The following is a 19,430-nucleotide window of genomic DNA, read 5'->3' on the forward strand; positions in this document are numbered from 1 at the left end:
GACATCAATTTTGCGCCGGCTACAAAGCAGGCTAGAGACTAATATTGCTCAGTTGTCCTGGGGGAAACGTATTTGGGATAAACAGAGATCTTTCTCAGGATGCTCTTGGGACCAAAGGACCCAGTAAACTTGATATTGACACATCAGGGGACGCACCCTATTTTATCCTCTGATAATGCCACACTGTGAACGACAAATCCGTGTTTACGGTGGCTGAAAGAAAGCCAGTTAATGTAGTTGTTAGCAGCAGCTGGCCAGAAATTACTAGCATTAGTAGCTAGTAATAGCGTAGTGACACAATGTCAAGCTCAGCTCACATCCCAACTACATCAGCTGATCTCAAACAGCCAATCAACTGATGGAGCAGCTGATTGATGGAAGGGAGTCAGCTGATAGAACACATGATTCATTTCTATGCAACCAATTGGCAAATCTCATTCAGGGCGCCCTATTTAAACTGCTCTGGCCTGCCTACTGTTGCTAATTCCTCTGCAAGCTGCTTTGCAACCTGCCTTCACCCCAGCTCCTCCTTTTCATGTTGTCTCTGACTTATCAATGTCATTTCTGTTTGTTATTGATGCTGCTCTCTTTTCTTCTGTGGGGTCTTTGCTGCTGCTCTCCCTCCCTTTGGCTTTCCATGTAGGCGCATGGAAGGGCAGGGAGGTTTGCTCTCTCTGCCTCAGGCTTTCCATGCAAGCGCATGGAAGGGCAGAGAGGCCCCAGAACAGAACCATACCACCAAATATAATACTGCAAATGGAAATAAAGGTTTCTTTGACTAAAGTATTCCTAACTAAAGTATTCCTGACTAACACTTTATGGAGGTTGCGTTGAGTTATATTATGATACGTTCAAGGTCTATCCAGTAAAAATGACTATTGGGTGAAGGTAAATTTTAACATTATCATGACATATTCAAATGTAATCTTGTAAAGGGTTTTTGGCGAGAAATTTGAATATAGTTTGAAGGAGAATTTTGTTGTTGTTTTCACAGCAATATAAAAGACATACTACAGAGAGAATTATGATGTAATGAAAAGGCTTCGAAGCAGATGTTTTTCATGTGAAAGGTTATGTTAAAGTTTGTTTCATACATTTGTATGATAGAATTTGTACTCATTCAAAGGTAGTGTAATGAAGGACTGAATGACTTAAAAACAGTTCAGTTTTTTTTGTTTGTTTGTTTGTTTCCCTGCACAAAAGGGGGAACAAATAACACCAAAAAAACAATGGTATCGGCTTTCGGCCAATTGATATTTTAATCAGTGGTATCAGCCCAGAATTTCCCAATCAGTGCATCACTAAACCTCAGTACATTTTCACCCCCCCACACACACACACAAACCAACACACGCCCAGAATGTAAACTGCAGAAGAGCTTGCCTATCAGACCTGCCATGTTCCTGGCGGGGACATAAATCAAATTCCGGATATGCTCAGATGCGTGTTGGAAGAAAAGGTTCAAACAGATGTTAATCAGGCTTGAACCTTGTGCCTCTGGTTTTGTTTTGGAAGCTCATTGAAAGTCATTTCACAGCAGTGTGCAGATTCAGTGAGCTTGCTACCTGTCTCAAGTCCACAGTGGGTGAATAAGCTGCTTTTCCTCCCTCCTGCAAAGCCAGACAGGGCCAGGTGAAGGGCTCTTACTGTGAGGCAGACTAACTGAGTGTGGAATGGCTCTTAGAGATTCTCATCTCCGCCTAACATGCAATGTGTTTTAAGCTCTCCTTATCTCATCTCATCTGCAGTGACAGAGCTGCGTGCGTGCGTGTGCTTGTACGTGTATGCGTTTGTGGTTGCATTCTTGTCTGAGAGGGGGCAACATAATGTATCCTATTTCTCCCTCATTTCATTTCGCGTCTCGCGGGCAACTGACAGAGCTGCCCTCGACATTCCAATTATTTTATTGAGCAGAGATGTTTTCTTTGGCATGACGCATCGTAGAAAATCCCCCAAATTACACTTGTCATGCAGCTTGAAGCTGTCCTCCCTGACAGTGTAGCCCCACTAAATGGTTTACGCGTTTGTTGAGCTGGATGGATGCCACACCTCTGATCTCACAGCACTACGAGGGGTGGGGGGATGTCTCGTCCTCCAAAACAATCGATACTGATATGATATCCATCTATCCACCCCGTTAACCCTCCAGCTCTCGAACTCTCTGCCCTTCTAGCGCAGAAATTCCCTCGCAGTTACCCACACTATGTTAGGAAGAAGATAAGAACAGAAGGGAGAAAGTGATATAAAGAAGTAGAGAGTGGCTGGTGTGAGGTCTGGAGGAGGTAAAGAGACTGTGGGAAAGTCAAATGAGGCCCCGATGCGCTGATTGTTATGGGGGAAGAGCACAATGGAAGTGCCCTGTCAATGTTTGTCTTCTCTTCCTACTAAGCATCCTGCCACGGTCCTTAGCATACTGAGCAGAGCCTGGACTGCCTTTACAGAGCAGAGCATGGAGGGGGAGAAGGATGATGAGGAGCTGGGAGAAAGGAAGGAAAAAGAGCAGGGAGGAGAAGCAGGTGGATGGAGATGAGGTGCAGAGATGCTGAACAAGCACTAAGAGGGACCAATAAAATGGTTACTGCAGGCCCTCCTCTTTGGTAGCCACAACACTTGACACTGTATTTTGTAAAATGGACAATTAGCTGCAACTGGACTGCAGTTTTCACCTCACTAAAGTTGCCCTTTTCTGAACACACACGCACACGCACACACACACACACACACACACACACACACACACACAATTCCCCTGACAAGCTTACCTTAGCTATGACCTTCTGAGATTTAAATATATATCCAATGTTATCTGTTCTGGCCATGATGAACGATGTAAATTTAACTTGTAAGCTATAGCCATGATGCTGTCAGGTTAGCACAAAGTAGAACTAGAAGGAAATGTTAGAATCCATTTTGATTCATATATCTTGACATTGTCATCACACCTCTTACTTATTATTTAAAACTAATTATAGGAAACTGATTCTGAAATAAGGAACAATTTGACAGGATGGTCTTACAGTGAGAGTGAATGTATCTCTGGGACTACTATTGTACCACTCATCGACAATAAATGTCTGGAGCTCTACTGTTAAAAAAATTGGATAAATTATGTTGCCATTTTTATGGCAAGTTGAAGTGGAATTAATATGTGAAACTGCTATGGCCAAACGAATAGATAAGGTAGCAGCCACAATATGAGTGGTATCTGAGCAAAAACTATGTCCAAGTTTGCCTTTAGAATTTCTCCTATTTCTGACTGAGACACTAAGAAGGAAATGTACAAATGAATAGCTGTCTATATTAAAACTACCAAGGTCTACATTTAGAGCAAGAACGTACAACATGAATTTTGATTTTATTATTTTGGATCAAGGATTCAGGAAAGTGTTGGGGCATGTATTTGATAGAAGACAGAAACATATTGTACCATTGTTCTTGATTGACATGCACCAATTTAAGTTTTACATGTAACAGTCTGTAGGATGTTCTTGGCGTTAGTTGCCTCATGAAAACTGTGTGTCAGCTTCCCAGGAACAAGGCTGGGGTCTCATGCATAACTGTAGTGTACAGACCTGAAAGAAGTGACCCTACTTTGAAAGCAAAAGTTGTGATCTATGAAAGCAAACGTGACGTTAGAATGTGTACGTAGTGCTATGTGTATAGAAACTCTGACACATGCATATGAACATTTTGGGGATAGAGGCCAAACTGGCAACGCAGATGGTGAGGTGGTGAAGCCAGATTGTAGAAATCAAATGTGCAGACACTGATCATTTATAGTTGAATGTGGGCGTGTAGAGGGCGGGATATGAGGCCGATCCATGTGCGGACAAGTCCAAGTTGATTTGGGATTTATAAAAGGAAATTGCACTGGCAGGCGTACGCAGTTTTCTAAACCAGTTTATTTCTTGCCGCATGCTGTTTTCAGCATTTGTGCACACTTACACTTTTAGTATGGATCCTTTGCACTGTTTTATAAATAAACCCTTGGGCTACAAGCAAGGTATGGCGCAGTGGACGCACATTTGCCCAAAAAGACTTTTTCCAATACACAATTATTACCAAAAGTTGTCTATAAAACTGAAGATTTTCAGAGCTTCCCAAAATGACTGTTCTCTATAATCAGAATCAGATCCATTTTGTCCAGTAGCATTTGGAAGCCATATTAGTAAATTATTTTATCCTATGAATGCGTGTTTAATACATCCATGGAGTCAGAATAGCAGATTATTCTTTTTTAGACAAAGCTTTCAATTTACTAGAGGTGCAAATGTTCACCACTGAGTGAGTGCTGGTGAGGTGTTTGCATTATGTTTGTGTGCATGCAGTACATTCTGTGTCAAATAATGGCAGTCTCTTGATTGAAACCTTAGCCTCCAACAAAATTTAAAAACAATGGAAAGTAAGTATTAAAGATGTTGATCATATGGAGACGTCACTTTAGAACAGATGCTTTTGCTTTAGGGTGGCTACCACTCATACATCTGAGCCCTTTCAGAACTCTGTAAAAGAAATCAATGGCAACTGTTTATGTTAAACTGTATATATTATAGTAACTATGTTTTTATGACTGCGTCTTTCTCCTACTCACTAGATGTGTGGTAGCCGGGGGAATTATCTGGTGTGCAAGTGGATAAGGGTTAGGGTTAAGGTAGGGAGTTAGAAAGAGTTAGAGTTATGTAAAAGGTAGGGAAGAAGAGTAAGGATGTCTTTTGGTTAGCTCCGTTTTCCTAGAAGAGCACTGAGAAAGCACAGACCTCCACCAAAGCAAAATGTCAGCAGCACTCTTATGACAATTGCTGCTGATAACACAGTCGCAGACCAACAGTGGTGGGATGGTTTCATCACGAAAACTTTATGCGCGATTCCCCGTGATTGTCAGAAGTTATTCCATAATCCTGTTTACAAAGGCACCAACCAACAAATACACAAGCTGCACCAAAAACATGACCTCCTTGGGGGAGGCAATAAATTAAATTGAAAATAAAAAATTACTTCTGGGACCCACTTGAGGTCAGGTGGACAGGACATGGGGCACAGTTGTGTGTGTTAATACAACACCGATGACCTTTCAGGTGCACATGTATTGCGAGGTGTTAATCTTACAAGCAACAAATGCAGTGTGTCTGCTGAAGCAGCCGTGGCAGGCAGCACAGACGAATCTACCAGTCGCCCCCCCCCAACTCCTCTTCGCTGAGCCCTCCCTCTCTTTGACACACACAAACACACACTCCATCACCCTTCCTGCTACTGGAATGAAAAGAAGTAAGAGTTGAAAGGAGGCGTACTGTGAAAGCTAGCTGTCCTTAGCGCGCGCATATTGCGAGTGCACACACACACACAATCTTAATGCATGCCCACCCTCCCTCCATTAATAAATTACATCAGATGCTGTCTGCTAATTCCCCGTGTAAGAGAGAAAGAGCACTGCACCATGGCTCTGCAGTAAGCTCCCAGGGATGACAGTTGCATAAAAAGGCATGAAACAACCTGCCAGGCTTTCCTTTTTTCTTCGGGCTCTTTTACAAAACAAATCAGGATAAGGACATTCAAGGTGGTTAAGACATAAATGAAATACAATAAAAAAGTAAATAATATACTAAAAAAGAGAAATGTAGGACCCATACTGTAAATATATACTCTGCAACTGTATAATGTAATGGTATTGCAAAAATAGTAAATACTGCACTTTGCATTGACGTCATGCATTGGTATGGCAAGGTGCAGTATTTGAATTGCATTGCTATACAAATAAACTGCACGATAAAATACAGCTGTGTATACATGACACAGAGACAGTGTAAAGGTTAGGTGTATTGTAGACTATATAGTGATTAGGAATTTACTGAGCAGTAATCGTATATACTTCACATAGCTACATGATTATTTACAAGATGTGAAAATGCAGCACACAGTTTTTAAACAACTTAAATCTGTAAATAAGTACGATTTTTTTTTTTTCAGGTATAACTTGTGTAAGTTCAAAGTAAGCAGTCTGTGGTCACTTCATACATGTGGACATAATGTATAGTACTGTAGGCGCCCCATACAACACACTGATCCTTTTCGTGGATTAACTGCGGTGCCAAGTTCAACAAAAGCAAATATTTATCATTTGACAACACAGATGCTTGGTATGTGCAGCGTATGTAGATGTATGTCTTTTTCCTGCTCTAGTTTCAAAGGGCCTTAGGGCTTTAGGGGTTGGAGGGGTGTGTGTGGGGGGTACGCCTAGTGTTTGCTCAAGTATTTGTTTTGTTGTTTTTATGTTTTTGGCGTGCTTTCAGCCTGTACACTCTTCTTACCGTAAGCAATGTGCCGTTTTTGTTTGAACACCTGTTCACATATTGTATGATCGACAGTGATTTGAAAAGAGCCTCTTTCATCTTGTTCCATTCATTACTTAGCCAATTTGATTCTGTCTTTCTCAAGTGGGGAAATTCTTCATGCACCGCATACTTACTTTGCAGGATTTCTGTAATTGCATGTGTGTGCAACTGCCTGTAGTTTCCTTTTTTTAAAGTTGTTTTTAGATGTGTTTATATAAGATTGGTGTGTGAGGGCATTAAATAACCCAGTTTTCTGTCTGTGTCTTCATCTTCCAGGACCGAGGCATTGGGAACACCTCTCTGTCCACATTTGGTGTGGCTCAGGCAGTGCTGGAGATCATCCTCATGTTGTATCCTTTCAGTGACCCCCCCCCCCCCCATTGTCTGTGGCCAAAGTAGCATGCTCCATGGCCAAGAGCAACACTGTCAAACCAGCTTTGTTTACCCAGGACATAGTTCAGCCGGACATCTTCCGGAAGACATGTTGTGCTGTTTCGTCACCTTTTATGGTAGCTGAAAAGGTGAAGATTTGGGATACTTAAAAAGACAGCTCAATGAAGCTGCTTTGCTGCCAGCAAAGAAGAGTTTTTGGCCCTTGATTGATTTGCTCATCAGCTACTTGATGGTGTCCTCTGTCGTTGGCTTCTACAGCCTGCGAGTCTTTGAGGGACTCACTCCCAAGAGCGATGACACAACCATGACAACGGTAAAGATGGGGTGTGGGGTGAAGTGGGGGCAAGGGTGCTGAGATTGCTCCTAAGGTGCTGATGTGTTTGGGACCCCCTGTGTTTCATCTATTTCCTCTTTTTTTTTTCTCTTCTCTCTCCTGCCTTCCTCTCTCTCTGAACTCCTACTGCTCACTAATGTTTTCCTCGGGTGCCCTCAATGGCTTTAGTTGATCTGTCCAATATTTGTTTGTGGGTTGCGCAAACACTGGCAAAGTGCAAGCCCTCTTTCTTGTAAATCAGAGGGAGAGTGGGTTTTTGGGGAGTGGGGGGTGGAGGATGTGTGCTCTGTTTGGCCCATAGTGGCACCTATTCACTTGGTAATGAGTTTGGGAGTGGTGAGGCTTGTTAACTAGCCATGACGCTCCAGTGAAAGGGCTTGAAAGGACAACAGAGAGAACCTGGTAATGAGCAACTTCAGAGGTACTAATTGTACAATATGTGGAACCAATTTAACATCAAGTGGCATGTGCATATGTGTGGGCATGTCATAGCTGAAAACTCAGTGCAGTTGATACTTTTTCCTCACCGGTCTCATAACTATACATTGTGTGCTTGTAAGATCTGAAGTTTGCTTTTCTGTTCATTTATAGATCATTGGTTGCTGTGTGTCCATCTTGGTCCTCAGTTCAGCGCTGCCAGTGATGTCCAGAACTCTTGGTGAGTACAGGTGTGGGTGTGTGTGTGTTTGCCTGCTTGTATTAGAGTGTGTGGGTATGCTAATTTCATAATTCACACATAGCTTGTGTGTACAGATTAAATGTTTAAAGCAACATTTTGCTACCTTCAGATCTAGGCTAGCTGTTTTCCTCTGTTTTGGGGGGGACAGAGTTGTCTCACCTTTAAGCTGGCTGAGGAGGTAGTAAAAGCACCACATCAACATCTGACGACGTGTTGTGTGTGCCCCACAACTGAGAGATTTAAAAAGCAGTTAGCAACAGTAAGCAGCTAACTCCTAGAAGAGCAACTGAAAATATCTGCAAGCTGGGGAGAAGTTGAGGTCCAGAAGCTCCTTTCCCTCCAAGCAGAGGACAAGATTAACCATCATAACAAAGCAACGGTATGACTGTTGTTGCCATGTTACGCCATTAATATTGTTAAGAAATCGACATCTATATGTCACACTAGACGCTGATGCTGTTGTGTTTAAACCCTGATGCACCAAGCTGACAGTTGGCCTTTGATCAAAGTTGGGCCATTGGTGAGCGGCTGCTACCATCGTCAGGTTGGCCCTCATGGATGCTAGTTGGCCTTTTTTAAGCTGATTCAGCATGCGTGTCGGCAATAATGGGGCCTGCCAGTGAATGAAATCACTCTGATTGGCAGTTCAGTTCAGTGCAAGAAAAGAAACAGAAGTGAGGAAAGTAAACAAAGAGCTCAAGTCAAGAGGGAGTGAGACCCAAACAAACTTGCTAGATAAGGTAAGTTTTTTTTATTAGCCACAAACTCTTTAAGAAAAGTTTCATGATGGTTTGTGTTATTGTTTAGTGGCACACAGTAAATAAGTTTAGTTCTTTCTTCAATGGATTTTGTTGTTAATGTGCTAACTGGCTAACTAGCGTCAAGACGGTCTTCCGGTTTCCCTTTTGAATGAGGATTACAGACTACTGCCATTCGCTGGTGTGGAGAGTTATTTCCTCTCACGTTTGTGCCGAAAGCACGTGCTGGTTGATCACTGGCTGTAGTCTTTGCAGTGTGTTCATGTGCAACTTTTTGGCCAAGACATAGGGGCGTCGGGCGACTCAGCAAGGGGCCTTCGTTGCCACTCGTTCTCTGTAGTCAGTTTGTTGTGTCTGGGCCTTTACATGTCATGCCTCTTTTGCTTCTGGAACGCCAGAATGCTATTTAAAATCACACACTGGGGCGCCATTATGTCACCCTTGTTTAGTTCTGTAAAAAAAAAAGGCAGCAGACTGAAGGGTCTTTGTCACAGCAGTACTGCCCTATCTCTCTGTAAAAAGGATTTTCATATTTAGTGCAGATACAAGATTGACATTGATCATTTAATTCTTTGTCAAGAAAAAGAATAAGCATACAACTTATTCCCAAAATATCAAACTGTTTAATATTCAATCACTGGAAAAATGTAGGTTGAACTGAATTTTCAGAGATGCTATAACAACCTCGCCACAAACAACCAAAGAGTAAATGCCCCTCCCCCATCACAGTTTTAGATGCTGCCACCACCAGCAAACCATTAAGGTTAGCAAGTTGAATTCTCCTATAGTTTCCCATAGTGACATTAGAAAGCAATGCAGGGTGAAGGGGTAAAAATGACAGGAGTAGCACCATCACAATGGCACTAATAAACATGCAGAGTGCAGAGCACAGCTGTTCAAATAGCACTACTCTGTGTGTGTGTGTGTGTGTGTGTGTCTGTGTGTGTGTGTGTGTGTGTGAGACCAACAGAGTGGGAAAATGGGACGGATCGAGCATACAGTGACTCATTGGGAGCTTTACAAAATATCAACAGGTTCTGCTTTGTGACGCTGAATAGATTAAAAGGAATAAATGCATGAGACAGAGTTGAAGAGAAAAGGCCTCCCAGCTAAAGAAAAGACATGTGGAGAGTTGAGTGTGACGAAGTGAGATGTTAAGAGACAAGAAAGGGTTTTGTGTGTTGATGTGAGGGTTGTTTTTTTTTGTGCGTGTCAGTGTGGGAAACACGCACTGTATAAGAGCAGGGGAACTGTACCACAACACAAAAAGTATGGTAAAGTCTGTCTGCTGTTTTTAAGAATGTAGGGACAAGTAGTATCCAAACACATTCACTAGTTTGTTCACAGGTTATGGTTGTCTTGAAACTCCAAATGGAAAAGTTTAGTGATTGAACTTTATCACAGTTTAGGCGTGTTTGGTACCACAGAGCTTGATTTAAATTTGTGGGACAAACCAATGATGTTTTAACAGAAACTTATTTCGGCCTGTCTCTAGAGGATATAAATAAGCGGATATAGATATTTTATAACAGTGTATCAAATATAAATTAAAAGCAATGTCACAATGTGAAAGGGGTCACTCAAAGCTAATCATTTGTGTGTCAAGCTTGCAACTTTACTATATTGGTTCACTCTCACCACTCTCTTTCCACTGCATGGTACAGCTTGCTCGATTCAACTCACTTTTGGTAACAGGTCCTTTTCTCTATTTCAGTTATGACTACAGATAGTACTTCCTCAGTGTAGGCAGGATTATCAGCTGATCGTTGCCATAGAGACGCCATTTGAAACTGCAGTGACATAATCTTTAACGCAACACTGGCTGAATACTTTCATCGGCAACCAAATAGAGAAACATCTGCATTTTGTCAGTTGTGCAGCGTAGAGTTAGTACGTAGTGTACAAAGTGTACGCCACTATTTTGCAGGTTGCCATTTTTTAAAAAAATCTGTGCTGAGTGGTTAAAATTTTTTGGTCACTATAGATGGTAGCTTGGCTATTTAAAAATGGCAGATCTGCCCGTGTCGTGCAAGTGACTATTCTAGTGATTATTTTCTTTGATCAATCAGTGGTCTGCAGTGTTTTTACTCCACCTTCTAGTATCAGCTAGGGCTGTACCCAAATATTCGGATATTCGTTCTATGGATAGGTATTCGTTACGAAAATTTGGTATTCGATATTCGTTTTTTTATTTACTTTTTTTTTTTGGTGCTAAATGTAGTCTTTTTGTTGTTGGTAAATGCAGGTTATCAATAAAAATCAAAACTTTTAAATTGCATTGTTAAAAATGTGAAAATATAGTATAGCCTACCAACTGAGCTTGTGCACACGGCACGCTTGAGCGCATCCGTCTGAGGCTGTGGATCAATGCCAAGTTTTACCACTTTATCACTATTCCCTCTAACTTGTAGCTGTTTTTTCGTTATCTTTTGAATTTAATATGAATTATGGAACCATTTTTGTCAACGTTTGTTTCCCCCGATTTTGTACAATAAATTATCATTTAAAGTTTCAACAAGTTTCTTTTGGAGTGCGTGACACAAGTGTGTTTTGAAAACGACCGCGGACTGTCACCTGCTCAACCCAGCAGTATCTTCGGATGCCATGACAGTAATAGCCTAATGATTATAAGAATAATGTCAAAATATCATTTACAGACCGATTTAACAGACGATCACTGCTGCCCGACCCGCAGGTCCATTTGTGGGTCCAGCAGGTTAAGGGTTGACTCGCGCATCACTACTCAGCTCAGTCTATAAGGCTGTACACACAACAGTAAGGCTATAGACATTATATTCTATTCAGGCCGGCAGAACCAGCAGTGCATCGGCTCTACAGTGCACGGCACTGCTGATGAACCATTTTATTGCAGCACAGAGTGTCTGCCAGCAACCAATTACTTGCAGAGGCTTCCTACAATTTGCAGAGGCTCCCTAGAGCAAAATTGAATTGCGTAAAGCTGTGCCATACCCAAATTTGCATGTTCTAGGCTAGCAGAGGCATGATGCACCCTACTCTCCCTTTGATCAGCTGGTACTTGTTGGCTTTGTTGGTTGGGTTTGTTAGGTTAGGCAAGAGGTGTGATATTAGTTAGGGTTAGAGTAAGAATGTCCTGGTAAGCCAATCAGAGGCAGAGTAAGGCGGGTCATGCATTTGCCATTTGGCTGACCATGCTTTTAAAAACCCAATGCACACGTCCTGCACAGTAAAACAAAAGAGAATCAGCTGGTTATTTGTTGATATCTTAAATAACATCTAACTAATGCTTGTTGATGTCTGTGGTCACCGCAGACAGAATCAATGTATGTGTTTTCCAGTAAAAAATATTTGTTTTTAGGCAGCAATTATATGAAGGGGGGGGGGGGGGGGGTAGTATGCCACAAAGGTCTATGGCTGCACTGACGTGTTCTTTTGCTCTTGATAGAATGGCTCGTTGTCCCTTTTTTGGAGGAACAGCTCATAAATTTGTACCTTTTGTGTTGTGATTTCTTGATCTGTTAACAGCCAGAAGCAGGCGTGACACAAATGCCTGTAGGCTCACATATTAAGTGTTGCTCACATACAAAGAGAATAGCCTCACCCTGATAAATCCATCATATGCTCCTTGGATGCATGACCAGCTGCATGCTAATGTCTCCAACTCCGCCACTGTCCCCCTGACATTTCAAATGCCAAGCATCTTTTTACCCCCAATTAGATTTTCTCAAATTACCAAACCGAGATCAGAACCTTTGGCATTAGAAATGGATGTAGAGAGACCACAGTGGCAAGCTGTATCGACTGGGGTCTCCATCATCTCTCTCCCTGTCTCTTCACAGGCAATTTTGTTAAAGGTCCTTGATGCTTGCAAACTGCTTACTGCGGCTGTAAATACGTCTCTCCAGACACTGAATCGATTGCCCAATCTAATTGAAGACAGAGGCTGTGAAGATGTTACAGGAGAGGTAGAATGTATAAAGACATGTGCCTCTTCAGTGTGCCACAACTGAATCTAATTTCCGTATACACATGACTGAAACAGAAAATTGCTGTGGTGCATAATTTTAACATTGATGCGATAATTTCCTCGGTCAGTGTAGCATGTAAAATTAACATCTCAAAAAAGACGTAGATACCATTAGTAACATTATATACAATCGTACACAACAGGTTATTGAAAGCTTAATTATATCAGTACATTACTTTATTACTGGATGGCACAGCTGGCCCATCCTTGTGGTTGAGTGCAAGAACACTCGGACTGGCAGGTAAAATGGATAAGCATGAAAACAATAGGGTGTTGATGGCTTTCCAGGCAGCATGCGATCAGCTGTGACAGATGGTTTGAAATTGGTCTAACAGTGTGAAGCTAAGAGGAGCATGCAGGAGAAACCACTCCTTTATCTCTGTCTGAAGGTCCTAGGAGAGAGATGAAGTCCACCTGTGTACCACCTTTGCTGCTATACTTAGTCACCCATCCTTTCATGCACCGCAGGGAATAGTCCTTACAATACTTCTAACCGAGACACAGCCAAGTGATGGAAATAAGCATTAAGTTTGCAGTGCAGTGGATCTGTGGTTAGTTGAGGAAGCCGGAGTGGATTTGTTTCTATTATTACTAATATTTATCTACTGGGGATAAAAAGTAAGAACACGAACACCTGAAATTATCAGGTGCAGATTTCGTTTAAGAGTAATCTCTATTCTTTGAAATTTGTCCGAAATTGTGCAACCCCTCAGCTTAGAGGAAACATACAAGAATGTGCTCGTTTATTGTTTGAGTTGGATGTGTCAGTAGCTCAGTGGCTGACTAAGGTAGATGTGTGTACAGATGACTGTGATTCTATGGAAGCCTCAGGAAAATTGCCATGATGCACAAAGGGCACAACGTGTCAATCATACGTCATTACATTTCACAGGAATTGTATCTTATGATTTTATGTGACAAATACAACAACACTTCTCCTTTCCAAGATAATCCATCATAAACAGCATGATTACTACACAGGTGTGCCTTGGCATGGTCACAATACAAGGGCACTCTAAAATGTGCGGTTTGATCACACGGTAAAACGCCACAGATGTTGTAAGTTTTGAGGGTGCGTGCCATTGGCATGCTGGCCGCAGGAATGTCCACCAGAGCTGCTCCCTGAGAACTGAATGTTCATTTCACAACTATAAGCTGCCTCCAATGTCGTTTCCGTGAACTTGGCAGTACATCCAACCGACCTCACAACTGCAGACCACATGTAGGGACACCAGCCTAGGACTTTCACATCCAGCGTCTTCACCTGCAAGATCGTCTTAGACCAGCCACCTGAACAGCTGACGCAACACATGATTTGCACGACAGAAGGAACTCTGTACAAACCATCAGAAACCATCTCTGGGGACTCATGTGCATGTTAATCATCCTCATAAGGGTCTTGACCTGACAGCAGTTTGTCACCATAACCAATTTGTGCAGTTGTGAGGCTGGTTGGATGTACTGCCAAATTCACCCAAACGTTACCGGAGAAGTCTCATGGTAGTGAAATGAATATTCAGTGCATGCCAATGGCACACACCCTCAAAACTTGAGACATCTGTGTCGTTTTGTTGTTTGATCCATGCACATTTTAGAGTGGCCATTCATTGTGACCATGCCAAGGCACATCTGTGTAGTAACGATGCTGTTTATCAGCATCTCAATATGCCACACCTGTCATGTAGATGGATTATCTTAGGCAAGGAAAAGTGTTCTCTAACACCTATTTTAACAAAATTGTGACCAAAATTCGACAGAAAAATGTCTATTGAGTGCTTTGAAAAGTCGTAGCTCTTAAACTCAAATTTTTGTTCACTGTATATTTGGAAAACGGACATGATGCACATAGGGCTGATGTATCAATTTTACTTCACTACATTTCATTGGAATTACATCATATGATTTCCTGTGGCAAATGAATTGGTTGAAACAATTTTTATTTATTCATTGACTCTGAGGGACACATTGATCATCATCACTATAAATATCCTACATTTAAGGCTAAAAAAGGCTAATTTTCAGCTGTTCTCCCTCAGCCTGATGTTAAATTGGCCATTAAAACAACAAATAAACACACAACATCAAAAATTAGGGCCAGAGAAAGCAAAACATAAACAGCTAAATCGGATAAAAAGCTCAATTTAATCAATGGTCAGACAGTTTAATATTTGTTTTTATCCTATTTCACACAAAAATTGTATCTGAAATACATAAAATAGTTACATATGTAAGCCCCTCTGTCAGATCGGGTCTTTTTACTTGTACCATTGAAGATAGACACTGTGAAGAATTTTGCTTTTATACACAATCTTGTCAAAGGGAAGTCGGCAAAATGACCTTTTGTTTTCCCAGTTTTGTTTATTTTCTGGAATTAGCAACACTTTGGACTTCAGTAGAAATCATTTTGCTTCCTGGTTATCACACCTTTGTATTAGAGCTCAACAAAGAAAGTCAAACCAAAATAGTAATTGTGTTGTTTCTCATAAGCACAACCAAGACATTGCATTTTACCCAATGAGTATCAACTTGCTTTCTAACAAAGACATTTGACTCGTTTCTCTGTCCTTCACAGGTATTACCAGGTTTGATCTCTTGGGAGACTTTGGGAGATTTAATTGGCTGGGAAACTTTTACATCGTCCTTTCATACAACATGCTGTTTGCGGTCGTGACAACTCTCTGTCTTGTGAGAAAATTCACCTCAGCGGTACGGGAGGAGCTTCTAAAGGCCTTAGGTAAATTTATTGATTTATTTTCATGTGTTGTAAGGGTCTCTAACTAACGGACGAAAAATAGTTCCAGACTGCACCACATATTATTTAATTATCCTACAATAAACAATCCTGCCTCTGATATGCTGAATACACTGTAGAATATAAAGCAGTCTGTTTCGTAGTAACATTTTGACTTCTCAATTTCATCCCAATTTTGCATCCACAAAGATTTGGTCTGAAACACTGACAGCACCAACCTACTCTGTGGCTTTGGAGGGAGATAGTGTTTATTTCTCTCAGACAGCACAACCTGGAGTGACAAAATGGAAGAAATTGCAGCGAGATCCAGTGTGCTGCGGGACTGACATGTGACAGAGGATGGGGCTAGTCTCAAAGGCTTGTGGTGACAGGCCCTGGATGTTTGATACACAGGGTGGGATAGGGTTAGAAAATGTCAGACAGAGGCACTGAGGGGGAAAAAAGCACATCAATACCTCTGTCTAAGTGAAAGTCTGAGGCTTTTTAATGAGATTTCTTTCCCTTATCTCCCGCTGCCCAGGTCTGGATAAATTGCAACTGTCAAACAGCCCCACGGACCCTGAATCTGGGAAGCTCTCGGCCAACGGGCATCAGAAAACTCTGTGAAAGGGATGATAGATCAACACACAGACACACACGTACACACACATAGACACACACACACCTTAGCACAGCCAAAGGGAGATTTCGACAGTACTGCCTGACTGCTGAAAGGTGAAAGGGATTGGAAGGAACTTAATAAACCCAGGCAGTGTCTGACGGATGCCGCAAATGGAGGCTGAGAGAGCAATTTAGCTTCGTGACATTCCATCCTCTGCGTCTCGGATGGAAGCTGGGACAGAGCCAGGGATGAGACTGAGGAGTGAAATAGACTGGCATCACTGCAGTGACCTTGATGTTGACCTCAACCGCGACTGTGACTTTAAACCACCCATCTCTTGCTTCAGGGGCACTCCCCAACCCCCCAGCATCCCTACCTGTTTTTCTTCTACAATCTCTTTACCACTGCACTAGACAAAATCAAGAGGGTATAGCAGGTTTAACTATGTGTTTTTTCTAAGTCTTACATCTAACTAAGAGGCAAAGGGTTCTTTTCCATCACCCTGCTCCTCCTCTTTACTCAGTATAATAAATAGACCACCACAATTCCTTTAGACTCATTTTTTTAATGTCGATATGTCCACGGTAATCGGTGTCAGTGATACACAGAGCATTTGCAGTTTGTGGTCTCTAATGAGTGGTCTTTGATTGATATGTGAACTGATACAGGCATGATAAGGTATCATTTTTTTATTTGTTTAAGCTCAAAATGTGAAAACAAGAAAATGTGCTTTGTGAAGCATGAAAGAAGTCAGTTATTCACTCATCACAGCCAGTACATAAACCTGCACGGCATCAATACAACTCACATTATATGCATCGGCACTGTCTTCCCTGATGGGCCTCAGATTTTAGCACCCGTGCTGTCAATTGTCTTTTTTATTTGGCTTTACTCAAGTGCGCTTTAACTTTATCGATGATGTCATTAGTTTGTATGAAGTAGGGTAAGAACATTTTTTTAGGTGCTCTAGATTAGACTTGAGCTACTCTACAAATGGGAAACTTAATGGGAGTTGTGTCTACTTCGGTTCCAAAGAGCAGAATGCTTTAGTGTATTTGGAGCTGACTCTGTGGTTGTATTTCCTGAAATTTTATTATGCACATGGTAAGAAAATGTCATCACATTTTTGCTCATCCCAAAAAAAATTAAGAATTTAAATTCACAGGGCACAGAAAAAAATTGTCAGTTGTTTTTGTAAATGTTGTATTTACATGTACATATTATGTTGTGTTTCATACCTCTTTTGCATTATTTGGATGTAAATATTTGGGCTCTCGTTGAGCCCACCGAGGGTCTGACTCACTAAGCAATCTGTATTTTGTTGTACTTTTTTTTTAATAACACCTAAATCGAATGCAAACCTGTAACGGTCTTCACATACAGAATGCATGAGTGCAACTTTGCAGCCGGTAGAAAGACTTGGTGACTCAGGCCCCATTTACATGTAGTTGTATTGCTGCATAATCTTCTGAACTGTGATGTTCTTTGTCTCCAGAACCACCTTAAATGCCTTATACGACGAGCGTCTCGCAGGCTTGATGTTAAGGTTGTTTCTTGTTCTGTGTCGTTTATGTACATGTACATATGTGTACATGTACGTTGTTTGTCTCTAGACAGTTCCACTGTGATCCCCTGTACGCCACCGAGTTCCTAGTCTAAAGCCAGCTGGATATATCGAACACCTTGCTTTCTGCCATGAATGTTGTCACCGAAGCTCATATCTAGTCAGAGGCTCCATTTTGAGACTCATTCATAACCCATAAAACTTGAGCACTTGCTAGGATAGGGCTGAGTGATGTAATGATGTTTTTATGGCGATATAATTATCATGTGTTTTTATGATGACTAAAGTGACATGATGACAAAAGAAATGGAACTGAGGAAATTTTAATTTATATATGCATTTGAAACGTTTGTTTCGCAGGACAGGAAATGTTTTACATCAAAGCTGTCTGCCATTGGTTGTTGCTATGTTACAAAGACTGGATTTAAAGGAAATGTAACTCTCAATCACGAAACTCACGCTGAAGCCACCTTCTCAAATAAGCAAATCGGACCCAAGAATGTTTTGTAAGAGGTGATCTGTACAGCTCTTACCATCCAAAGCAAGACCATGTTTCTGATTTTGAAAAATGTTGTTTCAAGAGCACAGTTTTACCCAAATTATAAACTGGCAGAAACATTTGGTAAATATGTTTGGTATGTTGTGTGCAATTTAATTTGTTAAGTACACGTCTAAAGCTATTTTATTGTCGAAAGGACCATGCTGATGATTTTGAAAAATCAATATGGCTCAATGTGTTAAAGCAAAGCAAAAAGGATGTTACTGTAAATTGGCAAAAGATCATTTTAACTGTTGGATGAGTTATTAAAAGTAAAAAGAAATGTATGACTTGATTTGGATGAACTACATTAATGAAAATGGCCTGAGGTAGATTTTATTTTCCAGCTCCATCCTAGTTGTGCACACATCCACTCAGCTGCAGACTGGTTACACTCGGCTGTGTGTTACTTAGCAGGGAAGTGTCACTCCCACAATTAAACATCACAATCACTCCTCGCAGTAACTTCTGAGTTAAGAACTGAGAGGGTAATTTACTATTCAAGCAAGCTTTTCTGGTTGCCTTTACAGTACATCTCTGTGTTGTGGGGGGGGTTCAGAAGTTGAGAGTTGGCCTGTACTGTAAGAGAAGCAGCTTTTTTTCTGTAATGTCTGTATGTCAGTTGGTCTCTGCATGTAAATTTTGGTACATGTTTTGTGAATGTATTTTTTTACAATTTCTCAGTTTGCTAAATGTATGTTTCGTTATTTTTTTGATGTTTGTGTGTTTGCAAATAAAAGTAGAAAAATGCTTTGTGAACATGTTTTCCTTCGTCATTGTGAAACCCTGGAACATGAGAGAATTAATACAGTCTCCTGTCTGTGCACCAGGAGCTAGACCCAGGACCCATTTAGGGTAGCTAAGCAAAGACTGGAAACTGGGGAAAAGCTAACCTGGTACTGTCCAAAATGAAAAAATAATTAAAATTAAAAATCCCAAAAATGTGTATTACAGCATGTGCCTCTGTAAACTCACAAACTGTTCTTTCCCCATTATTGTTTGTGTGCTGTTTAAAGGAATACCTCTCCCACAAAATTATTATTTGTATATCAAATACTCACCCAGTGTTATATTGAATTCGTAAAGTAATGTTTTTCTGGAATGCTTACATGGTAAACGAAGAATCCAAAAATGGCAGAGTCTTCATTAATTAAAGGCAGGCCGTTCACAAACTCTCATACAACCCCCGCAGTTTAACCCATGTCTCATTTATCCAGTTACAATGCTCAGTACTTCCCAAATGCATGCTATTTAGCTAAAACTTTACTTTTTAAAACATTACTAAATACAAGCGGTGCACATGGGCAAATACGTGCATTTGAACTATGCCCGTACATTTCATTGAGTTGCCCAGGCGCACTCCTTATCTGTGCGTGAGACTGTTTATGCATTAGTATTTTAAATAGTTAGGATTTAGTGAAAATGCATGCATTTGGGAGGTACTGAGTATCTGACTGGATAAATGAGACTTGATTA

At 41.1% G+C, this 19,430-nt stretch overlaps 1 protein-coding gene across 1 annotated transcript in view; it reads left to right on the top strand.

Annotated features, from left to right (window-relative positions):
- The window catches only part of lmbr1 (limb development membrane protein 1), a 44,963-nt gene extending 26,250 nt beyond the window's left edge, over window positions 1-18,713 (top strand). The window contains exons 13-17 of the mRNA XM_033638239.2: window positions 6,606-6,679; window positions 6,945-7,035; window positions 7,648-7,714; window positions 15,072-15,233; window positions 15,772-18,713. Of these exons, the coding sequence (XP_033494130.1) occupies window positions 6,606-6,679; window positions 6,945-7,035; window positions 7,648-7,714; window positions 15,072-15,233; window positions 15,772-15,857 (480 nt within the window). The 3' untranslated portion in view covers window positions 15,858-18,713. The remainder of the gene's footprint in view (window positions 1-6,605; window positions 6,680-6,944; window positions 7,036-7,647; window positions 7,715-15,071; window positions 15,234-15,771) is intronic.
- Window positions 18,714-19,430: the final 717 nt, after the last annotated feature.

Source organism: Epinephelus lanceolatus, chromosome 20, assembly GCF_041903045.1.
Source record: "Epinephelus lanceolatus isolate andai-2023 chromosome 20, ASM4190304v1, whole genome shotgun sequence".
Classification (NCBI taxonomy): domain Eukaryota; kingdom Metazoa; phylum Chordata; class Actinopteri; order Perciformes; family Serranidae; genus Epinephelus; species Epinephelus lanceolatus.